This window comes from Sturnira hondurensis, unplaced genomic scaffold (assembly GCF_014824575.4).
Source record: "Sturnira hondurensis isolate 20B ecotype Veracruz unplaced genomic scaffold, ASM1482457v3 Scaffold0009087, whole genome shotgun sequence".
Lineage (NCBI taxonomy): Eukaryota > Metazoa > Chordata > Mammalia > Chiroptera > Phyllostomidae > Sturnira > Sturnira hondurensis.
In genome coordinates, this window is record NW_028081718.1 from 122,649 (window position 1) to 141,123 (window position 18,475).

General features: G+C 39.8%; 1 protein-coding gene across 7 annotated transcripts in view; it reads right to left on the minus strand.

Annotated features, from left to right (window-relative positions):
* The window catches only part of HNRNPM (heterogeneous nuclear ribonucleoprotein M), a 47,690-nt gene that overhangs the window by 19,836 nt on the left and 9,379 nt on the right, over nucleotides 1-18,475 (minus strand). For 4 of the 7 annotated variants that reach the window (XM_037056577.1, XM_037056572.1, XM_037056575.1 and 1 more), the window contains exons 3-9: nucleotides 9,930-9,982; nucleotides 8,976-8,983; nucleotides 8,799-8,892; nucleotides 7,075-7,266; nucleotides 6,227-6,380; nucleotides 5,375-5,424; nucleotides 3,471-3,531 (exon numbers count right to left, since the gene is read on the minus strand). In XM_037056577.1, the coding sequence (XP_036912472.1) occupies nucleotides 3,471-3,531; nucleotides 5,375-5,424; nucleotides 6,227-6,380; nucleotides 7,075-7,266; nucleotides 8,799-8,892; nucleotides 8,976-8,983; nucleotides 9,930-9,982 (612 nt within the window). The remainder of the gene's footprint in view (nucleotides 1-3,470; nucleotides 3,532-5,374; nucleotides 5,425-6,226; nucleotides 6,381-7,074; nucleotides 7,267-8,798; nucleotides 8,893-8,975; nucleotides 8,984-9,929; nucleotides 9,983-18,475) is intronic. The other 3 variants (XM_037056578.1, XM_037056574.1, XM_037056576.1) reach the window with 2 other exon arrangements.

The window sequence follows — 18,475 nt, forward strand, 5'->3', positions numbered from 1 at the left end:
ACATAGTCAATATACAGATGATTAGAACTGTACACCTGAGACCTGTATAATTTTATTAAGCAATGTCACCCCAATAAAGTCAATTAAAAAAAAATCCCAAGTATGGGTATTTAATCTGATTAGTGCCCATTTTTAAATTGCACAGAAAAAGCAGCAAGAGATCACCAAAGTTACTTACTCCCCAAAGCACCTTCAAGACAACGCTCTGAAATGTGCTCAGCAACCAAAAGCCACAGATAATGGTCTCCCTGGGGAGTGTGCGCCTGCCAAAGTTGCCAAGCAGCACCCAGCCCCTGAAGGTCAACAAGAGCCATTACCCTGAACCTGGATAATCACTGCAGGTGATCACACTGATTATAACCAAAAAATGTAGCCCTTCAACAAACAGTTGTAACTTTCAACAGATAAGCCACCTCCTATTCTTAAAGACATCAACCTCCCTCCAACATCTACCTCTATTATGCTTCTATCCTAAACTACAAAGGCACTCAAGAGCTAGCGTTCTAGTCTCTGAGGGTCCCAAACTTAACGCTCTGACAACAGCCCTGCCCCAGAGCCTTACCTAGTGGGAAGTCTGCCATAACACAGCACAAGCAGGTCCCACCCCCACCTATCCCCTATCCTTCCTGCCATCTTTCTCCCACATGCTAGCCTGGCCTGCACTGATAATTGCCCAACCTTCATGCTACAACAGGGTCTCATTCCCACTGTGATCTGTGCCTGGGCTCAGCTCACCTGTTGGCTTTCCAGATGGAGTGCCTAGGGCTTCAATTAATGTGCGCCCTTTCCATCTCTGTGAAGACCTACCAACTAGCCTTCCCAGTAGCAGCACAGGTTTACACCTGAATGTGGCAAATAACCCTATATAAAAATTTTGATTGCTGCACTTCACATACCATAAGATTCAGTGATTTGAAGTGTAAGCTCAGTGACTTTTAGTATATCCCGAGTTATGAAATTACCACCACCATCTAATTCTAAACACTTTCATCACTCCAAAAAGAAAACCCATTCTCATTATCAGTCAGTCACTCTCCACTAACTCCTCTCCCCAGCCCTAAGCAACCATTAATATACTTTCTGCCTACAGATTCACCTGTTCTAGATGTTTCCTATAGATGGAATCAAGTCTCATCCACGCTGTAATATGTGTCAGCACTTCATTCCTTTTTATGGCTGAGTAATGTTTCATTGCATAGGTTTACCACGTTGTACTTATCCACTTATCAGCTGAAATCATGCTGCTACCAACTTCCATGTATGAGTTTCTGTGTGGAAGTAAGTTTTTAGATCCCCTAGAGTGTACTTAGGAGTGGAACTGCCAGGCTATATGGTGATAACAAGTCTTTCTGAACCCAAGTGCAACGTAGCTTGAATTCCCTTTGCAGTTTTGGGTTCTTCATTCCCACCAAGACACTTTTCAAAATGCCCAATGACATCCTCTACATCTTGGGCAGCCAGCCTGCCTCACCACAAAGTAATCCTAACAATCTGTGCTAAATTGTGCATCTCTGCTCATTTTTCACCCTGAGAAAAATTTATATAAGAAAAACTCTTGAATTTTCCCCCCAAGAATGGTCAAGCAGGTCAAAACAAGGAAAAGACAGTTCTAGCCAAGATGAAGGCTTGGGTAGAAACCCCTTCACTTCCTTGCACAACCAAAAGGAGTGTAACCATCAATCTAAAATCAACAAACAACCAAAAGTGCCAGAAAATAAAATTGTGTGGAACTCTGACAACCAAGGAATTGAAGAAAAAATCAACCAGAACAACCAGAATGGTGAGGCAGACTGCACAGGTCAACTCAGAAAAAACACGGTGAGGCGGCTGACTGCAGAGCTGTGCAGAGCTGTGCAGGAGGGACTGACTTAAGATAAAAACTGAGACTCAGAGCTGACATGGGCTATGGCTCGATAGGCCACGGTGGGAGATACTTCCAGTCTGATGTGAGAGTCTATTGGAAAATGTGCTAGACACGAGCAGGCGAGTTACACTGTTCCCTCTCTCCTCCACACCCGTCCCCCCCCGCGGAGTGAAGCAGAGCAGCAAGGAGGTTTGTCCTGCTGGGGTAAATACCTAAGGCCCTGCCCCCTTATAAACTATCAGCTCTAAGATAAAATATGGCCCAAATGAAAGAACACAGCAAAACCTCAGAAAGAGAACTAAGCAAGGAGGATATTGCCAACCTATCTGATGGAGAATTTAAAGCCCTGGTAATCAAAATGCTCACAGACCTGATTGAGCTTGGTCAAAAAATGAAAGAACAAATGTAAGATACTAAAAATGAAATAAAGCAAAATATTCAGAGAACCAATAGTGACCAGTAGGAAACCAGGATTCAAAGCAACAATTTGGAACAAAAGAAATAAATAAACATCCAACTGGATCAGAACAAAGAAACAAGAATCCATAAAAAATGGAGAGACTGAGGATTCTCTAGGACAACCTGAAATGTTCCAATATCCCAACTGTATGGGTGCCAGGAGAAGAACAGCAGCAAGAAATGGAAAACTTATTTGAACAAATGATGAAGGAAAACTTCCCCACTCTGGAGAAGGAAACAGACTTCCAGGAAGTCCAGGAAGCTCAGAGAGTCCCAAAGAAGTTGGACCCAAGGAAGCACACACCAAGGCACATCATAATTATATTGCCCACGATTAAAGATAAGGAAAGAATCCTAAAAGCAGCAAGAGAAAGGGAGACAGTTACCTACAAAGGTGTTCCCATAAGACTGTCAGCTGATTTCTCAGAAGAAACCTTACAGGCAAGAAGGGGCTGGGAAGAAGTATTTGAAGTCACGAAAGGCAAGGAACTACATCCAAGATTACTCTATCCAGCAAAGCTATAATTTAGAATGCAAGGGTAGATAAACTGCTTCCCAGATAAGGAGGTCAATTCAATGAGTTCATCATCACCAAGCCCTTATTATATGAAATGTTAAAGGGACTTATCTAAGAAAAAGATGAAAAATATGAACAATAAAATGACAACAAACTCACAGCTATCAAAAAATGAACCTAAAAGAAAAGAAAAACAACGAAAACAAAAACTAAGCAAACAGTCAGAACAGGAACACAATCATGGACATCACACATAGGGAGTTCAGTGGGGAGGGGGAAGGGAGGAATGGGGGAAAAGGTACAGGGAAGAAACAGCATAAATTAGTAGGCATAAAATAGATGGGGAGAGCTAAAAAATGGTATAAAAAACAGAGGACTCAAAGAACTTACACGTAAAATCCATGGACACAAACCAAAGGGGGGAGGTGGATGCTAGAGGGTTGGGGGGCAGGGCAGAGGGGGGATAGAGGGAGAAAAATTGGGAAAACTGTAATAGCATAATTAATAAAAATACTTAAAGAATCATCAAGCATACTACAGAATAACATGGCACAGTTTCAAGAGTAACTGCAGTTTTCTGGTTAGTATAAATAAATTCTAAATCTCAGCCATAATAATTGAGACACTTACGGGGAAGTTGTTGTGGACGCTCAGGAGGGAAAAAATCTCCCTTTGGTAAAGCCCTTTCATCCTAAAAAAGAAAGAGAAGACTGTTTGCAACAGCAAAAGGTGGAAATGACACCCATCAACAGAAGACTGGTTTGAAAAATTATGATACCCCCTCACCATGGAAAACTATGCTAGTATCAAGAAATGTGGGTGATTTCTTGGAAGCTTTTGTATAAAGTGGGAAGGATGAAAATATATACTCATGTATATACTGTGGGGGATAGATAGGACCTGGGTATGAAGCAAGAGCAAGACTCTCTCACACTATCTTTTTCACACTTTTGGACTTTAAATCACATGAAGCAACTTATCTATCCATTTATTCTTTTGCAAATTGGCTTTCTTTTTATTTATTTATTTTTAGACAGAGGAGAAGGGAGAATGAAAGGGAGAGAAATATCAATGTATGGTTGCCTCTCGTACACCCCACACCAGGGAACCTGGCCCAAAGCCCCAGCATGATGTGCCCCACCCTGGAATTGGAACTGACAACCCTTTGATTCTCAGGCCAGCACTCAGTCCACTGAGCCACACCAACCAGGGTGTAATGATCCTTTGTATGGATCACTGAATGTTCCTTTGTAGTTCCCTCCCGAATGGGAGTGCTACCTACATTGCCCTTGCCATGTTCCAGTCATGCTTGTACTAACTATTATCTTTGGCACAGCCACAGGGATAATGTTTATATTGAAGCACTTCAAGAGAACTTTTAAGGCTGTCTAAACCAAAGACTTAATAAGGTTCACAACAGGTATGATGCTAACTAAACATAATGAAAATTGGAAATCCAGATATACAACTATTTTTTGAAATTGATCACTTGCTTAAGTAGGATACTCAGTTGACCTCCTAACCACACTAATCAGCCAACTGTGCAAAGAAAAATATATCTGAAGTTAGAGCTGCCTGAGCTGTCTTAAATGTGCTCACCATAGCCATACCCTAAACTTAGACCAGTGATTTTCAAACTTTTTTCATTTCATGGCACCTATGTAAACTGATTACTGCAATTCTGTGGCACATCAGAAACTGTATTTTTTGCCAATCTGACAAAAAAAATAGGTATAATTTTGATTCAGTCACACCAATAGTCACTTGGCTATTACTATGTTGGCTGTTGCCATTTAAAAAAAAATACTTTAGGGCCCTGGCTGGCGTAGCTCAGTGGATTGAGCGCGGGCCTGCGAACCAGATGATCGCGGTTCGATTCCCAGTCAGGGCACATGCCTGGGTTGCAAACCGGTTCTTTAGGCTAACTACCAGCAGGGGATGCACAAAAGGCAACCATACATTGATGTTTCTCTCCCTCTCTCCTTCCCCTCTAAAAATAAATAAATAAATAAATAAAATCTAAAAAAAAAAAAAACAAAAAAAAACTTTACTCCTTTATTAGAGAAAGGGGAAGAGAGGGAGAAAGAGAGGGAGAGAGATCAAACAGATAGGTAGCTTCTCCCCATACACACCCCTACCAGGGAACCCAACCCACAACCCAGGCATTGAACTGGTGACCTTTTGCTTTGCAGGGCAATGCCTAACCAACTGAATCACATGGGTCAGGGTGCTTTGTCAGTTTTTAATTTGACAAACTATGGGAAAAAGAGGTCAATATCCCTGACTAAATAATCAGGTATCAGATGATTTAATATAGAATTATACACCTGAAATCTATAATTTTATTAACCAGTGTCACCCTAATAAATTCAATTATAGTTAGGTATTGCTTGTTTTAAGTAGTTTTATGGCCCACTGGCTGAAAATCACTGTCTTAGACTGATCCATAAATAATAGTTATGTGCATACTCCAAATAATCCGTTTCTGTTAGACTTATTTGAGTATATTATGAAGAAAAATCCCATTAACTTACCATTTTCACGTGCATTGGTCTATCAAATAGCAGTTGGCCATTAAACATAGCTGGTATTACAATTAAGGCTATTTCTTACAATTCTAAGAACATGTACAGCAAGAGAGAAATAAGAAAAACAATTCAACTGGTACCAGTCCCTCTAAACAATGAATTTATCAGCAGTTCTTATTTCTCCTTACATTTCAAGTATTTATATTTGGTTCTCAAGTCAGCATAAAAGAAAATAAAGCTCTAGGAGGAGAAAAGAAGTAAACTTCACCTTACAGCTTAGGTACAGAGCTTCATTCATACAGGCTTATACTTTTTGCCAAGCCATCCTCTTAAGCATTGGCATCAGTTTTCTGTATGTGTCCAATGGACCGGGCATCCTAACATTTTTCAAGTACCATGTTTTCTGGGCAAAACATTCAGTATGTCTTGCCTGAATTTAGTGACTATGTTCCTCTGTGGGATTCTCCACTATGGCATAGAATAACAAGTAAATGCTGCTTCTAGAATGATATCAAGCCACTAAAAAGAGAGGGCCCTGCAGAGGCTTACGTATGAAATAATTAAACTTCTCTCCAGCAGCATATTATCTGGACTCCCCCCTTCAAATCAGACTCCTTGAAAAAAATCACAGAAAAAGACCACTCATGGGAATGTGCCTACTTTCTCAGCCCTTCTTGTATCCACACAAGGCTAAAAAAATTCCATCCCAGAGAGCTTTCAAACTCCACAGAAATGCATTCCTCTAGTCACTCAGGAAATAGTGGCACATAAAGTTACCACTTCCACACACAAACCTATATTACTAATACAACAATTAGACAAACATTCACCAAGAGTTAAATTCCAATAAAAGGATACATATAGCTTGCACAGCTTCAATGGACTGTTCAAAAGTAACAGTGCCTATTCCACGACTTTTTCCATCTTTATCTTCAAGAATGTCTGCCCGGACCACCACACCAGCCATACTAAAAACTTCCTTCAGTTTCTTCCAGCCAACTTTATAATCCAGCTAATCATGAGAAGGGGAATGAAATTTGCAAAGTAAACATCTTAAGAAAAATAATTTTTATTACATGTGTGCAACATGCTTTGGTTAGAAGAAACATTAGAAAAATATGTCACAAAAACATATGGATTTCAGTGGGATTTTTCAAGTAGGATTATAAAGCTGGCCTTAACTACCACTTAGTGTGTCTTTTCTCTGAAAAAAATAGCTTATGTCACCCCATGCATTTATAATGCTTATATCTGAATATTAAAAAATTGCTCCCTAGAGTTTATTATCACTCTCCCCTACCCACTTTCTTTTAAAAATATTTTCCTTTGCAATGAAAGGCATTATCATTTATCCCAGACACAAGAGAAAAATGTCAGTGTATAATTTCCACTCAGAAACTTTTTTATCCTGCACCTAAATAAACCCACCAAGAATGTAGACTCAGCCACCACTTTTAGAAATACTAGCAAAACACGGTAAACACAGACCCATGGGACCACAGTCAAACCTGTGACTTATGACTGCAGTGCTCATTAGGAAACAAATACAACTCCAAAGTTGATTTTTAAAAATAGATCAAGAAGATAACTAACCCTCTCAAGTTTTTCGTCTCAAATATCAAAATCTACTTTTCTAACACATTGACAATATTATTTCATAAAGTTCTGCTTTTTTTTCTACTTCAGACACTGTTTTGTTTACTTACATTTGCTACAAATACTGTGCTTCCAAGTCTTCCAGCCTGTAATGCATGGATAATCTCATTTGGGATGTTAGGATTATTTAGGATACTGGGTGGGATATTAATCATTCCTGGGCCACCTGGTCCCATACCCATCCCACCAGTCGTAGCCATCACCTTTTGCATTGCTCTCCTGGCATGTTCACCATCAGGATCCTAAAACGAGCAAAAAAGTGTTACTGACCCAGTGACAACTAAAACCATGCTTGCACAGTAAGTGATATGCCGAAAATTTCAGAAACTGAGAGGTTGTTTGGAAAACATTTCTCAAAATCTAAAACAAGAAATTCAAATTAACTAAACCACCAGGCCAGAAAGAATCCCAGCTAAAGGAACCAGAAAGAAATGGTACAAAACTTAGCTCTCAAATGAATTAAGTAAAAAATAAAATAAAAGGAGGTGTGGTGTAGTGGGAGTTTTGACATAATTAGTTGACTTAATATAGAACTTCCAGATTTAAATAAGATCTTCACAGGCTTGGTATAGTTGAATCTTACTAATTCCATGGGGTTTTGTAATTCCTGCAAACCCCATCAGTGATTTTTCCAAAGGTCTGAAAACAGTTCGAGATCACCAAGGTACTCCATCCTTCACGTTATTCAGGCGTCTGACTCCTGTATAAAGTCTGGACAGGTTTGTGAAGTTCTGGTATTTACACTATTGAAATCCCTGCCCTTTCATGTATTACACATTCAACTCACAGGAGAACAAACCCTACAATACTTTCCTCCCTGACCTCTGAATATACTGACCTTCCTCAGAGAAAAACAGGTAAAAATAAGTCCAGAAAGGACTGAATCACACACAAACAAAAAAAACCTCTTTTCCTTAAAGGAGAAAAGGGATTTGATTTGAATTAGATAAGAAACATTTTGGACACAAGAAACTCAATTTTTAAGAGATTAAAAAAAAAAAAAAGAGCCCTGACTGGTGTGGCTCAGTGGGTTAGGCATTGTCCCACAAACTGAAAGTTCACTGGTTAGAGTCCCAGTCAGGTCAGGGCACATGCCTAGGTTGTAGGCTGGGACCCCAGTTCCGGACATGCGAAAGGAAGCTGATCGATGTTTTTCTCCCTCTTTTTCTCCTTCCCTTCCCCTCTCTCTAAAAATAAATAAATGAAACATTTAAAAAAAAAACAGGTTAACACCCCTGGCTGGTGAAGCTCAGTGGATTGAGCTCGGGCCTGTGAAGCACACGACTGCGGTTCAATTCCCAGTCAGGGCACATGCCTGGGTTGCAGGCCAGTTCCCAGCAGGGGACTCATGAGGGGCAACCATACATTGGTATTTCTCTCCTTCTCTCCTTCCCTTCCTCTCTAAAGATAAATAAATAAAACCTTAAAAAAAAATAGGTTAACAGTAAGAATTTTTTTAAAAAAAGAAACAAAACAACAACCAAAAAAAGGTAGGCCAAGAATAGGGGTCAAACTGGGTAAAACTGTAGGTACAGAACCCTTTAAAAACAATAGAAAACCACAGGTTCAGCTTGAGTTCCTCTGAGAAAACACACTTAGCCACCAACTCAAACTTTTTATAGGAGTGACTACTGAAGCCTGCAACTGACCCTCTTCTTTAAAAACAGGTTGGTCTATTCCTTAAAACATAGTCCAGAACTATTTTTATCTTTTCCTATCTCCAAATAGGACAACTTGATAATTACAAACAATATCCAGTGTTTCAAGAGCTTACTTCTTTGACTTTCAGTGGTCTTCCACTCAGACTATGCTTGTTTAGAACTTCAGCAGCCTTTTTCATGCTCTCTTCCATCTTGAATTCAACAACGCTATGAAGAATTGAAAGGAAATGAGTGAAACCAGTTCTGTAACTGATGGTTCAATTGCTAATAAGTAACTAGACAATACTTACGCACATCCCTTTGGAAGAGGCCACAGACCAATCAGAAGAGCAAGGAAAGGGGGAAAAAGAACAGAAAAAAATAGTAAATAACAATGACAGTTATAAAAATGATGTATGTAACAAAGTTAGGGTTTGTTTTTTTTAAAATCAACCCTTCTAAGAGGAAGCTGAAGAAGTGTCTTGCCTAGCCCTTCCTTATTAAAAGCTGGGCTCCTCATTATCTCCTTTTCCTGCACATTACGAGCATTGCACTACAGTTGCTGAAGTTATAATAAGCAGACCTAAATTCAGGTTCTCCAAAAAACAAAACAAAACAAAACAAAACAAAAAAAAACCTCACACAAACTTTAGATCTGTTTCCCTCTGTATTCAATCAAGTCCTTATCATACTCCTCCTAAATCCATCCCTTCCATAAATTGAGCTCATCCTTTTGATTATTCTAAACCATTCTATTCCACGACAAAAAAATAGTTTATTTTCTCTTTAAACTAGGCCGATTTTAAACATTCAGGTTTTAAGTATTTGTTTTACAATTTACTGGCACAGAGGCAACTTTTTGTAATCTTTGGTTCACACAACTTTCGAATTCAGCAAACAACCACGAATAACATTTTCTAGACAAGAACACACGTTTTACATTAATATACCACCACTAAAATTCCATGCATAATTCACACACAGCCAATTCCTCTGTTAACAAAGAGACAATGCTACGATTGGTCCCCAGTGATCAAAATTGGGCATCCAAACAGAATACCAAAAAGCTCTTTGGCCAGCCATTTGGAAAAGCGGGACTCCTTTTGCAAAGCCCTTCCCACCCCACTCCAATGTTTGGCAAAATCAAACATGGCTACTATAACATGAGCACTCACTGCCTTCCTGATTTCATTCGATTCCACGCCACCATACAGTTACATTTTTCATGTAGTAAATCCACAGAAGAAATTCTCTCAGACACTTACCCTTGACTTTCCTTCAGCGTCCATTAAGAGCTCCACGTATGTTACCTCACCAACTACAAATCAGTTTCCAGACGACACATAAACCAAGGGAGAAAAGCCAAGAAAACAATGGGAATTTAGAACAATCATCAGCAACCTTGTATGGAGCCTCTGCCTTATAAGAAAGCCCAGAAACACTCCATATTCTCTAAACCACAGAACTAGGCATTACAGGTGTGCAGTAAAGGTAGGTGAAACTCATTAACAATATGTCCTTGATGTTCCTCCCACCACAAACAAACAATTTCCACAGATCCATATCAATTTCTCTGTCTGGACTCTCATTCATGACTAAAGGCAATCCAAATCTACAGGAAAGAAGTCTGCGTAATTCCCTTTTTGGGAGAAGGGAAGAAAAGTTCTACACACACACTCGTACTGGTTAAAGCAGGTAAAGGGCACACAAACTACAATGCCGCTAAGCTTAGCTCAAATGCTAAATCAAGGAACGTATATATGCTAAAAGGCGTACACAGTCTTGTGGGCTACATGGGTGGGCAACCTGTATAACAGCATAGGGCTGTGCACTCTGAAGGGCCACGCGCTTAGTTAATGCTGTTGTTGTGGTCTTGAAATTCCTAATTTTTAAACAAGGGGCCCACATTTTCCTTTTGCACTACACCTGACAAATTCTGTAGTTGGTCCTGCACACAGCACTGGGCCCGGCAACTGTCAGAAGTAGTGATGTCTGAATATCCAATCACAAAACCAAAGCAGCATCTGGATTCTCTGCAGTGAATTAAGCCAGGCCGATTATTTCTGTTGCTTTCTCAAAGTCTCCATTAAAAGACACAGATAAATGCAAATCTACAGCTCAGTTGGCATCTAAACAATTAAACAGACTCACTTGATTCTAATCTACACAAAGGGGAAAAAACAAAGCTTTTCAAAAGCGTCTGCAGATTTTCCTCAAGGTTTGGATTGCCAATTCATGACCACCATGACCAGGTTGGTGTTAAAACCCATCAAGTCAACCATTAAAATGGCTGCTGAACTTGGAAGACAGCAAACACAAAACAAATTTAAAGCCTTAACTTGGAGAAAACAATCTCTATGCAGCATCTCCTAAGCCAAGAAAGAGCTGTTGTTCTCAGAAATACCCTTCTTATTTTAAAGGATTATTTGTGGTGGTAAAGTCTTCTCTAATGCAGTTTGATTTAGCAGTACAACGGTAAATATAACCCTCCTTAATGGATGGGCTCAACAAGTCCTGCCTATTTTAACTCTTTTGTTCTCAGGATATTAAAATCATAGGATTTTTAGCCCTGGCTGGCGTGGCTCAGTGGACCAAGCACCAGCCTACGAACCAAAGGGTCGCTGGATTGATTTCCCAGTCAGGGCACATGCCTGGGTTGTGGGCCAGGTTGCCCAGTGCATGGCACTCAAGAGGCAACCACACAGTGATGTTTCTCCCCCTCTCTTTCTCTCTTCCCCTCTCTCTAAAAATAAAAAATTAAAATCGTATAAAGAATAAAATAAAATTATAGGATTTTAAAATTAATATTGCAACAAGATATTTAAATGTAAAATAAATTACTTTAAAATAAAATTAACAATTTGAAAGGCATATTTATTAGTAATATTTACATGGCAGTTGAAAGCAAGAAGGCCAAGTGTTCAAAGTTTAAGTCTACAGCCTTGCGTTCCTTGCCTGCCCTTTCCTGCAATGTGAACCAAACCAGCACTTCACACACAAAAGGAAGAAGAATCAGTAGAGAGATGAAGAAAGGAAATAGGAACTGGTAAGTTTAACATGGAGGACACACACTCCTGAGGGGTAAACTGAAAAATAACCACAGACAAGGGAGAGACACACAAATGGGCTTTATTTACCCATACAAAAGTAAAGCAATTCCAAAAAGTTGTGGCCTTTCCTGAAGCCATGTTAAGAGCCATTTACTTCAACAACAGCAGCCATGTGAGGACCAACAGCCCTTATCTCCACTTGAATAAAAATGCCAAGTTATACCAAGCCAGTGAAGAGAGAAACCAAGTTTATCTCTCCTATGACCTGTGACTGTGACTACTGCCTAATAACCTTAATAAATAACCACAATATCAAACTCAAGGACAGCTGGTAACTATTGTCAAAATTCAATTGCTATTGCATTTGGACAGTTTCTAGACTGTGCCCATAAAGATACTTTATCAAAAAGATGGCACGGCAACCTAGGAACCAAGCAAGTCCCAACCAGATTTTTTCCCATAATCATAACCATTTTAATAAAAGCTAGGTTTAGAAATCAGGACTTTTCACACTTAACATTCTAGTAGTGGCACACATCCAACCTTAATCCTCTGAAGCAAAAATTTGCTTAAAATGTTCCCTCTCCTTTCCTCCCAAATGGTATAGTTTAGTAAAAACAAAATTTACATTAAATTAACCCTTCCCCTCCTCTCAGGTTGGCCATAGTGAGACAGTCACTGTGGCTCTAGCATGGGTAGTGCTGTTCCCAAGGATCATCAGTAGTAACCATGCTCCTCTTAAATCGTGACCTCCACCCTGGGAGACCCCATCCATTCAGAGTAAATCCATGTAATAGGATCTGCAACAACTGATGATTCATACTTCCCTATAGGAAAATAATGAGAAAGCCTGTGAAAGACTACTTCTCTTTTAGTTCTAAATATTAAATAAAGCAAGACCTGTTTAGTAGTCAGTACAACTATCAACAAAACTTCGAAGACAATTATCAATCTGGTCATACTCAATGAAACGAAGTTTAAATGAGCCAACCAACCAGAACAGAGCACAGTGAGGACTAAGAGGCAGAGTTCATCAACTGGCAGTAGCAAGTGTCACAGAAATGGCATTCCAAGGTATGAATGAAAATTACTGTTGCTCCTCTCTCCCCCCTGAACATGGATGGAATCCCAAGAGGAGTTTCCTGAGATAAATTCTGTTGCAGCTTAAACATTAGAATGTCTACAAGGAAAAAAATCTAAGACCTTGAAAAGCCTAATAATGACAAATGTTATCACCTTTATTTTAAAATGCTCCAAGAAATCATTTTTTAAGCAACATTTAGGTGGATTAAAAACACTGCCTCAAGGGGAAAAATTTTAAAGTGACACAAACAAAAGTTTTATACATATATAAATTTAAAAAAATATATTTCTAAAATATATTTTCTTGAGAATATAAACACATATCCTCAAGTATAAAAGGCACCAGAAGGTTAAGTAGATGAGCAACCCCCCTCTAAAATCCAGGCAGTCCCTGGAACCACTCTGATTTAACGCTTCTGCATATATTTTTCCCAAAAAGAGTATTTGTTTCTGTGTTCTCATGTACTTTTCAAGTCTGAAATGGACCAAAAAAAAAAGGGAATAGAGAGGCCCAAGTCACTTAAGAGAATTCTTATGTGAAAAGGTAAGCAGGGCATGTTATCAAGTGTTCTCACCTCATAACAAGGTAGCCAATGTAAATGAGGTGCATAGAATAAATGCATATTTAAATTTGGAAAGCTTGTTTAATATATACAAACATACGTATACTTTGTTTTTATATATAACTTGTTTATGGTATGGCTTGTTTCTTTAATACATACATGGCAAAATAATTATTCCACACAGTGATTACTTAATCTATGGCCTGACTCAGGTGACAGCAGAAGAGCACTACCTCTCTAACTAGACCAAAGGCCACCAAGGAAGCCAGGCAGGCTGCACCGTTGAGGTTTTTAACTCAAGTTAATAGGCCTTTCAAAAATGCAGGCCGGCCCTGGCTGGTGTAGCTCAGTGGATTGAGCGCGGGCCTGTGAACCAGAGGATTGCGGTTCGATTCCCAGTCAGGGCACATGCCTGGGTTGCAGGCCAGTTCCTTGCAGGCCAACTACCAGCAGGGGATGCACGAAAGGCAACCATACATTGATATTTCTCTCCCTCTCTCCTTCCCCTCTAAATATAAATAAATAAATAAAATCTTAAAAAAAAATGCAGGCCGGATTTTCAACAAAGGAAAACCTGAAGGAGCCAAATAAACTGGGTAGGGATTTTTCTGAAATTGAAAACAAGTTCTACTCCATAGACTTGCCATGAAGATTATCTCCAAGAGGCCTTCTACTTCACTACACATGCTCTCTGCGCCTTGGTTTCTTTCAATCAGCGGGAATTTGAAATTTACCTGCCCTAAAGTGATGCATTAAATACAAAGAGAAGGCTTATGTGCTTAAAGAAATCTTTGCTTCCACAAGAAAAATTGCTGCTAAACTCAGGATGGACTGAAGGTAAATTATATCACTGACCTCCCTTTCTTCCCCACAATGTGCTCCATGCTTACTAGCTGCTGCTGTAAGCTCTTCCTGCCTCAGTGTTGTGGGCGCCCGGGCTAGGCCAAGAGACAAGCAGCCTCACACCAAGCCTTCTTCATCCACACAGGACTTCCCAGGAATGTAGCACAATATGATTTAAGTTTAAAATACCCAAGATTACCTTTTGCTCACAGAAATCTTACTTTTTTGCCCAATCCTTATAGACAAAAACTTTAAGATGTGTATCCCAATAGCTGTCAAGTGATGAAAATTAAGTAGCTGTAAGACTTAAGTCACTCAAACTTGGTTTGGTAATCTCCAAATTTCGTATTATACTGCCCCTTAAATTTTTTCAACTCAGTAACAATTCAGTCTTCAAAGCTGCCATTTTTTTTCATGCGGTATCTCCGTAAAAATTAAGCACAGTCAAAAGAAAGAACAGAAACCTTTCCCTTGTCCCATTGGGACACTGAGAACGAGAAGGGGAAAGCTCCAGGAAAGAGGGCATTCAATTCTAAAGGCTATAAAGCTCTTTAATTCATGTCTCTAACTGGTATTATGGAGTGAGCTAAAAAGCAGGCTGACTCGGAACACAACAAAGCTCTGACTATATTATTTTCTCTTTAAAAAAATCAGCAATGTTTAGCCCTGGCTGGTGTGGCTCAGTTGGAGCACAATCCTGTAACCGAAGGCTGTGGGTTCGATTCCCAATCAAAGCACATACCTAGGTTGTGGGTTCAATCCTTGGTCCTGGTACACATGGGAAGCAACTAATCGATGTTCCTCTCTCTCTCTCTCTCTCTCTGCCCCTCTCTACCCCTCTGCTCTCTAAAAGCAATAAAAAAAAGTCCTCAGAAAAGGATTAAAACCCCCCCCCAGCAATGTTGATTTCACGATAGTGCCAATGAACAAGCTTTGTGATCCCATTCAGGGTTTTGAAAAAGCCAGACAAAAAGTGACCAGTTCACGTATGTGAATGCTGTTAAATGATAAAATTAAAGACAAAGACTATAAAATACACTTGGTGTCCAGGGAGGAGGAAAATGGGGAATTAGGGAATGGTGCCTGAGGGTATGATTAATGATTACACTGACTGGGCATTCAACAGGTTGGAGCACCACCCTGTACAACAAAAAGTTGCCAGTTTAATTCTGGGTTGGAGTGTGTACAGGAGGCAACCAATCAGTGTTTCTCTCTCCCCCACTTCTGCTCTTTAAAAAAAATTTCCCCCCCAAATATATCCTTAGGTAAGGATTAATGAAAATTTTGTTAATCAAAAAAAGTTAATTATTAGCCTTAGAAAAGTTCCTGCCCTGTCCTATCATCTCAGAGTTACCACTTAATGCTGAAAATGCAATTACTGGCTAATTTGGCTAATGCAATTAGCCAGTGTTTCAGTGACGTAACATTACTCAGATCTCTAAGCTGAGGACAAATGGGAGCCCTGGACAGGTAGCACAGTGGATTAGAGTGTTGTCTGGACATGCTGAAATTGCAGGGTTGCTCCCCTGCCAGGGCACATACAACAATCAAACTAATGAGCCCTGACTGGATCAATTGGTTGGGTGTCCTACAGAAGGTCACCAGTTTGATTCCCAGTTGTGGGTTTGGTCCCTGTGAGCACATGTACCAGAGGCAACAGATGGATGTTCCTCTTTCACATAGATGCTTTCTCTCCCACTTTCTCCTCCCTTCCCCTATCTCTGGAAAAAAAAAATTTTTTAATAAATAAATAAACCAGCCAGTGAATGCATAAATGGGCAGAATAATAAATGGATGCCTCTCTCCTTTATACTAATTAATTAATTAATTAATTAAGAAATAAGGACAAACAATTCTAGTTCTCAGTCCACTAGTTTTCTGAAACAGGATGATTCCCTCAGGGAGGGACTCTTTTTTTTTTTTTTAAGATTTTATTTATTTATTTATTTTTAGAGGGGAAGGAGAGAGGGAGAGAAACATCAATGTATGGTTGCCTTTTGTGCGTCCCCTGCTGGTAGTTAGCCTGCAAGGAACAGGCCTGCAACCCAGGCATGTGCCCTGACTGGGAATCGAACCTTGATCGTCTGGTTTGCAGGTCGGCGCTCAATCCACTGAGCTACGCCAGCCAGGGCAGGGACGGACTCTTAAAATGCAGGCTGATAAAGAGTGGATTGTGACAGTCCAAATCTCTGCTTTCTCCACTCTAGATATTATCTTGAGACGAATGCTTTTAGGATATAAGTGCCTCTATCAACAATTCTTTTCCCCTGCGCAATAACAAATCTTCAAAATCTTTAAAAGTTACAACAGATTTCTAGTAAGTATTTCAGACTTCAAATAACCATTTAAACTTATTTTTGGTATACTAAGACATGAATAAAAATCTATTTTGAAAACCTCATAATAAAAAGGATAAAAACATTTCTTAAGGGGTCATATGTATGTAAATAGTACATTTTTTAGACCTCACATACTGAATGAATATAAGCATTGCCATAAAAAAGATTACCTTTCTCTTATGAATCCCTTTAACCACAATCCAACAGTTAGTAATTTAATTAAACAGAAAAGTAATTTAACCTGTATAGGGAAGCTCTAAGCAAGAACATTTTGAAGTTTGTTTAAAATAACTGATTTACTGCACACCTGTAATTCTAAATTACACCACCAAAAATACACTGAGAGGGCTGAGCCAGGGCATTTGTAGCAGTATGCCATGGGAATATGAGAACCAGTTTGGAAGTATCCAAATAAACCACCAGGCTGGCTCTACACTTAATACAGTTCAAAATAGGAAATTGAGGTGAACTGCTTCTACATCCAGAAACATCATAGCGGCGGCAGCTGCTACCAGCTTTAAGGCTTCCAAAACTGAATTACTGAATGGTAAAGCAGTAAAAATGTCACCTACTTTATCCATCATGCCCCAAAACTGGTTCACACACTCCTAAAAATGAAAAAATAATTTGGCCTGCAATCTCTTACAAAATGCTGCGTTTTCAAGGCCACATTCCTGGTTCTTGGAACTACTATACCTTATTATCAATGGAAGTATCTATTCAGTGGTTCAACCAAATCACAAGAACACAAATTTGGGGGTTATTCCAAAAACTAATTCGAATGAGACCCAACTTTACTGTACAGAAATTCTAAGCTTGTATTGAAGCAGCAGTCCCAAAAACCAAGAACACTGAATCTGGGATGCCACATGACACGCCCTTCAGACAAAAAGAAACTTCACTCTTGCCCTAGGAGCATTGGCAGGAATGATTTGGCTGATCAAGGCAGGAAAACAAAACTCACACCAAAACATTTTCCATCCATGTTATCTGGAGAAATACTACATGGGAGCAGCATACATAAACTGTACAGAGAGGTTCACGGTGCCTAGTGCTTCTGGCATGTCATGGTAGAATCAAGAGATGGGACAATGATGGCAGTGGACCATTCATATTTTCAAAACCCAAATGCTGGAAGCACCAGTACACATACCAAAATGGCCTATCCAAGTGGCATCTCTGTCTGTCACTGAAATGTTAATCATTTGACAAATCAATCTCAAATCTCTTTTCATTGTGAATACTCCACCAGTACCTTTTAGTCCTTCAAAGACTCTATTTAAGAATAATTTGAGTCTAAGTTTCCTTTGGGAGTGGGGGTGAAGGAAGACCTTGAGACATTAGACAAATTGTGCTCTAGCAACAGTTTTGTAAACCAGGGCTGAGCAATCTCTTTAGCCCTGAGTGCCACCAGCAGGGCCAAGAATCAGGAAAGAAAGGAAGACAGAAGAAACAGAACAAGGGTTTGGAAAAAAGAGGACACAAACGGTGTGTGCAGGGGGTAAAGCAGAGGACCACAGAGGCAACCGACCTCCTCAGACCTCCTGGTGGCAGCAGAGCTTCCATTGATTCTGGCCCTAGGCCAGAACTTGGACACACGGGCTTTGACTAATGTGCACCTGAAGACACTGCATTACACAGCACATGCCTTATTCTGAGCTCTCCAATTACCAATCTAAGTGTTTTTCCCCAGGGGAAAACAGCCTAACAATTTAAACACAAGGGAATGCTTTATAATTTAGAATCTGAACAGCACAAGTTCCAACTACCATATTTTGATCCCAGGAAGACATCCACAAAATTTAAACAAACTAACTTCCCAGAGGAATTTGAAAGCTAAAAGAGGGAGGGAGGGAGGGAGAGGGGGAGAAAGGGGGGAAGAGAGGGAGAGGGAGAGAGGGAAAAGGGGGGGGGGGGGGGGGGGAGCGGAGGG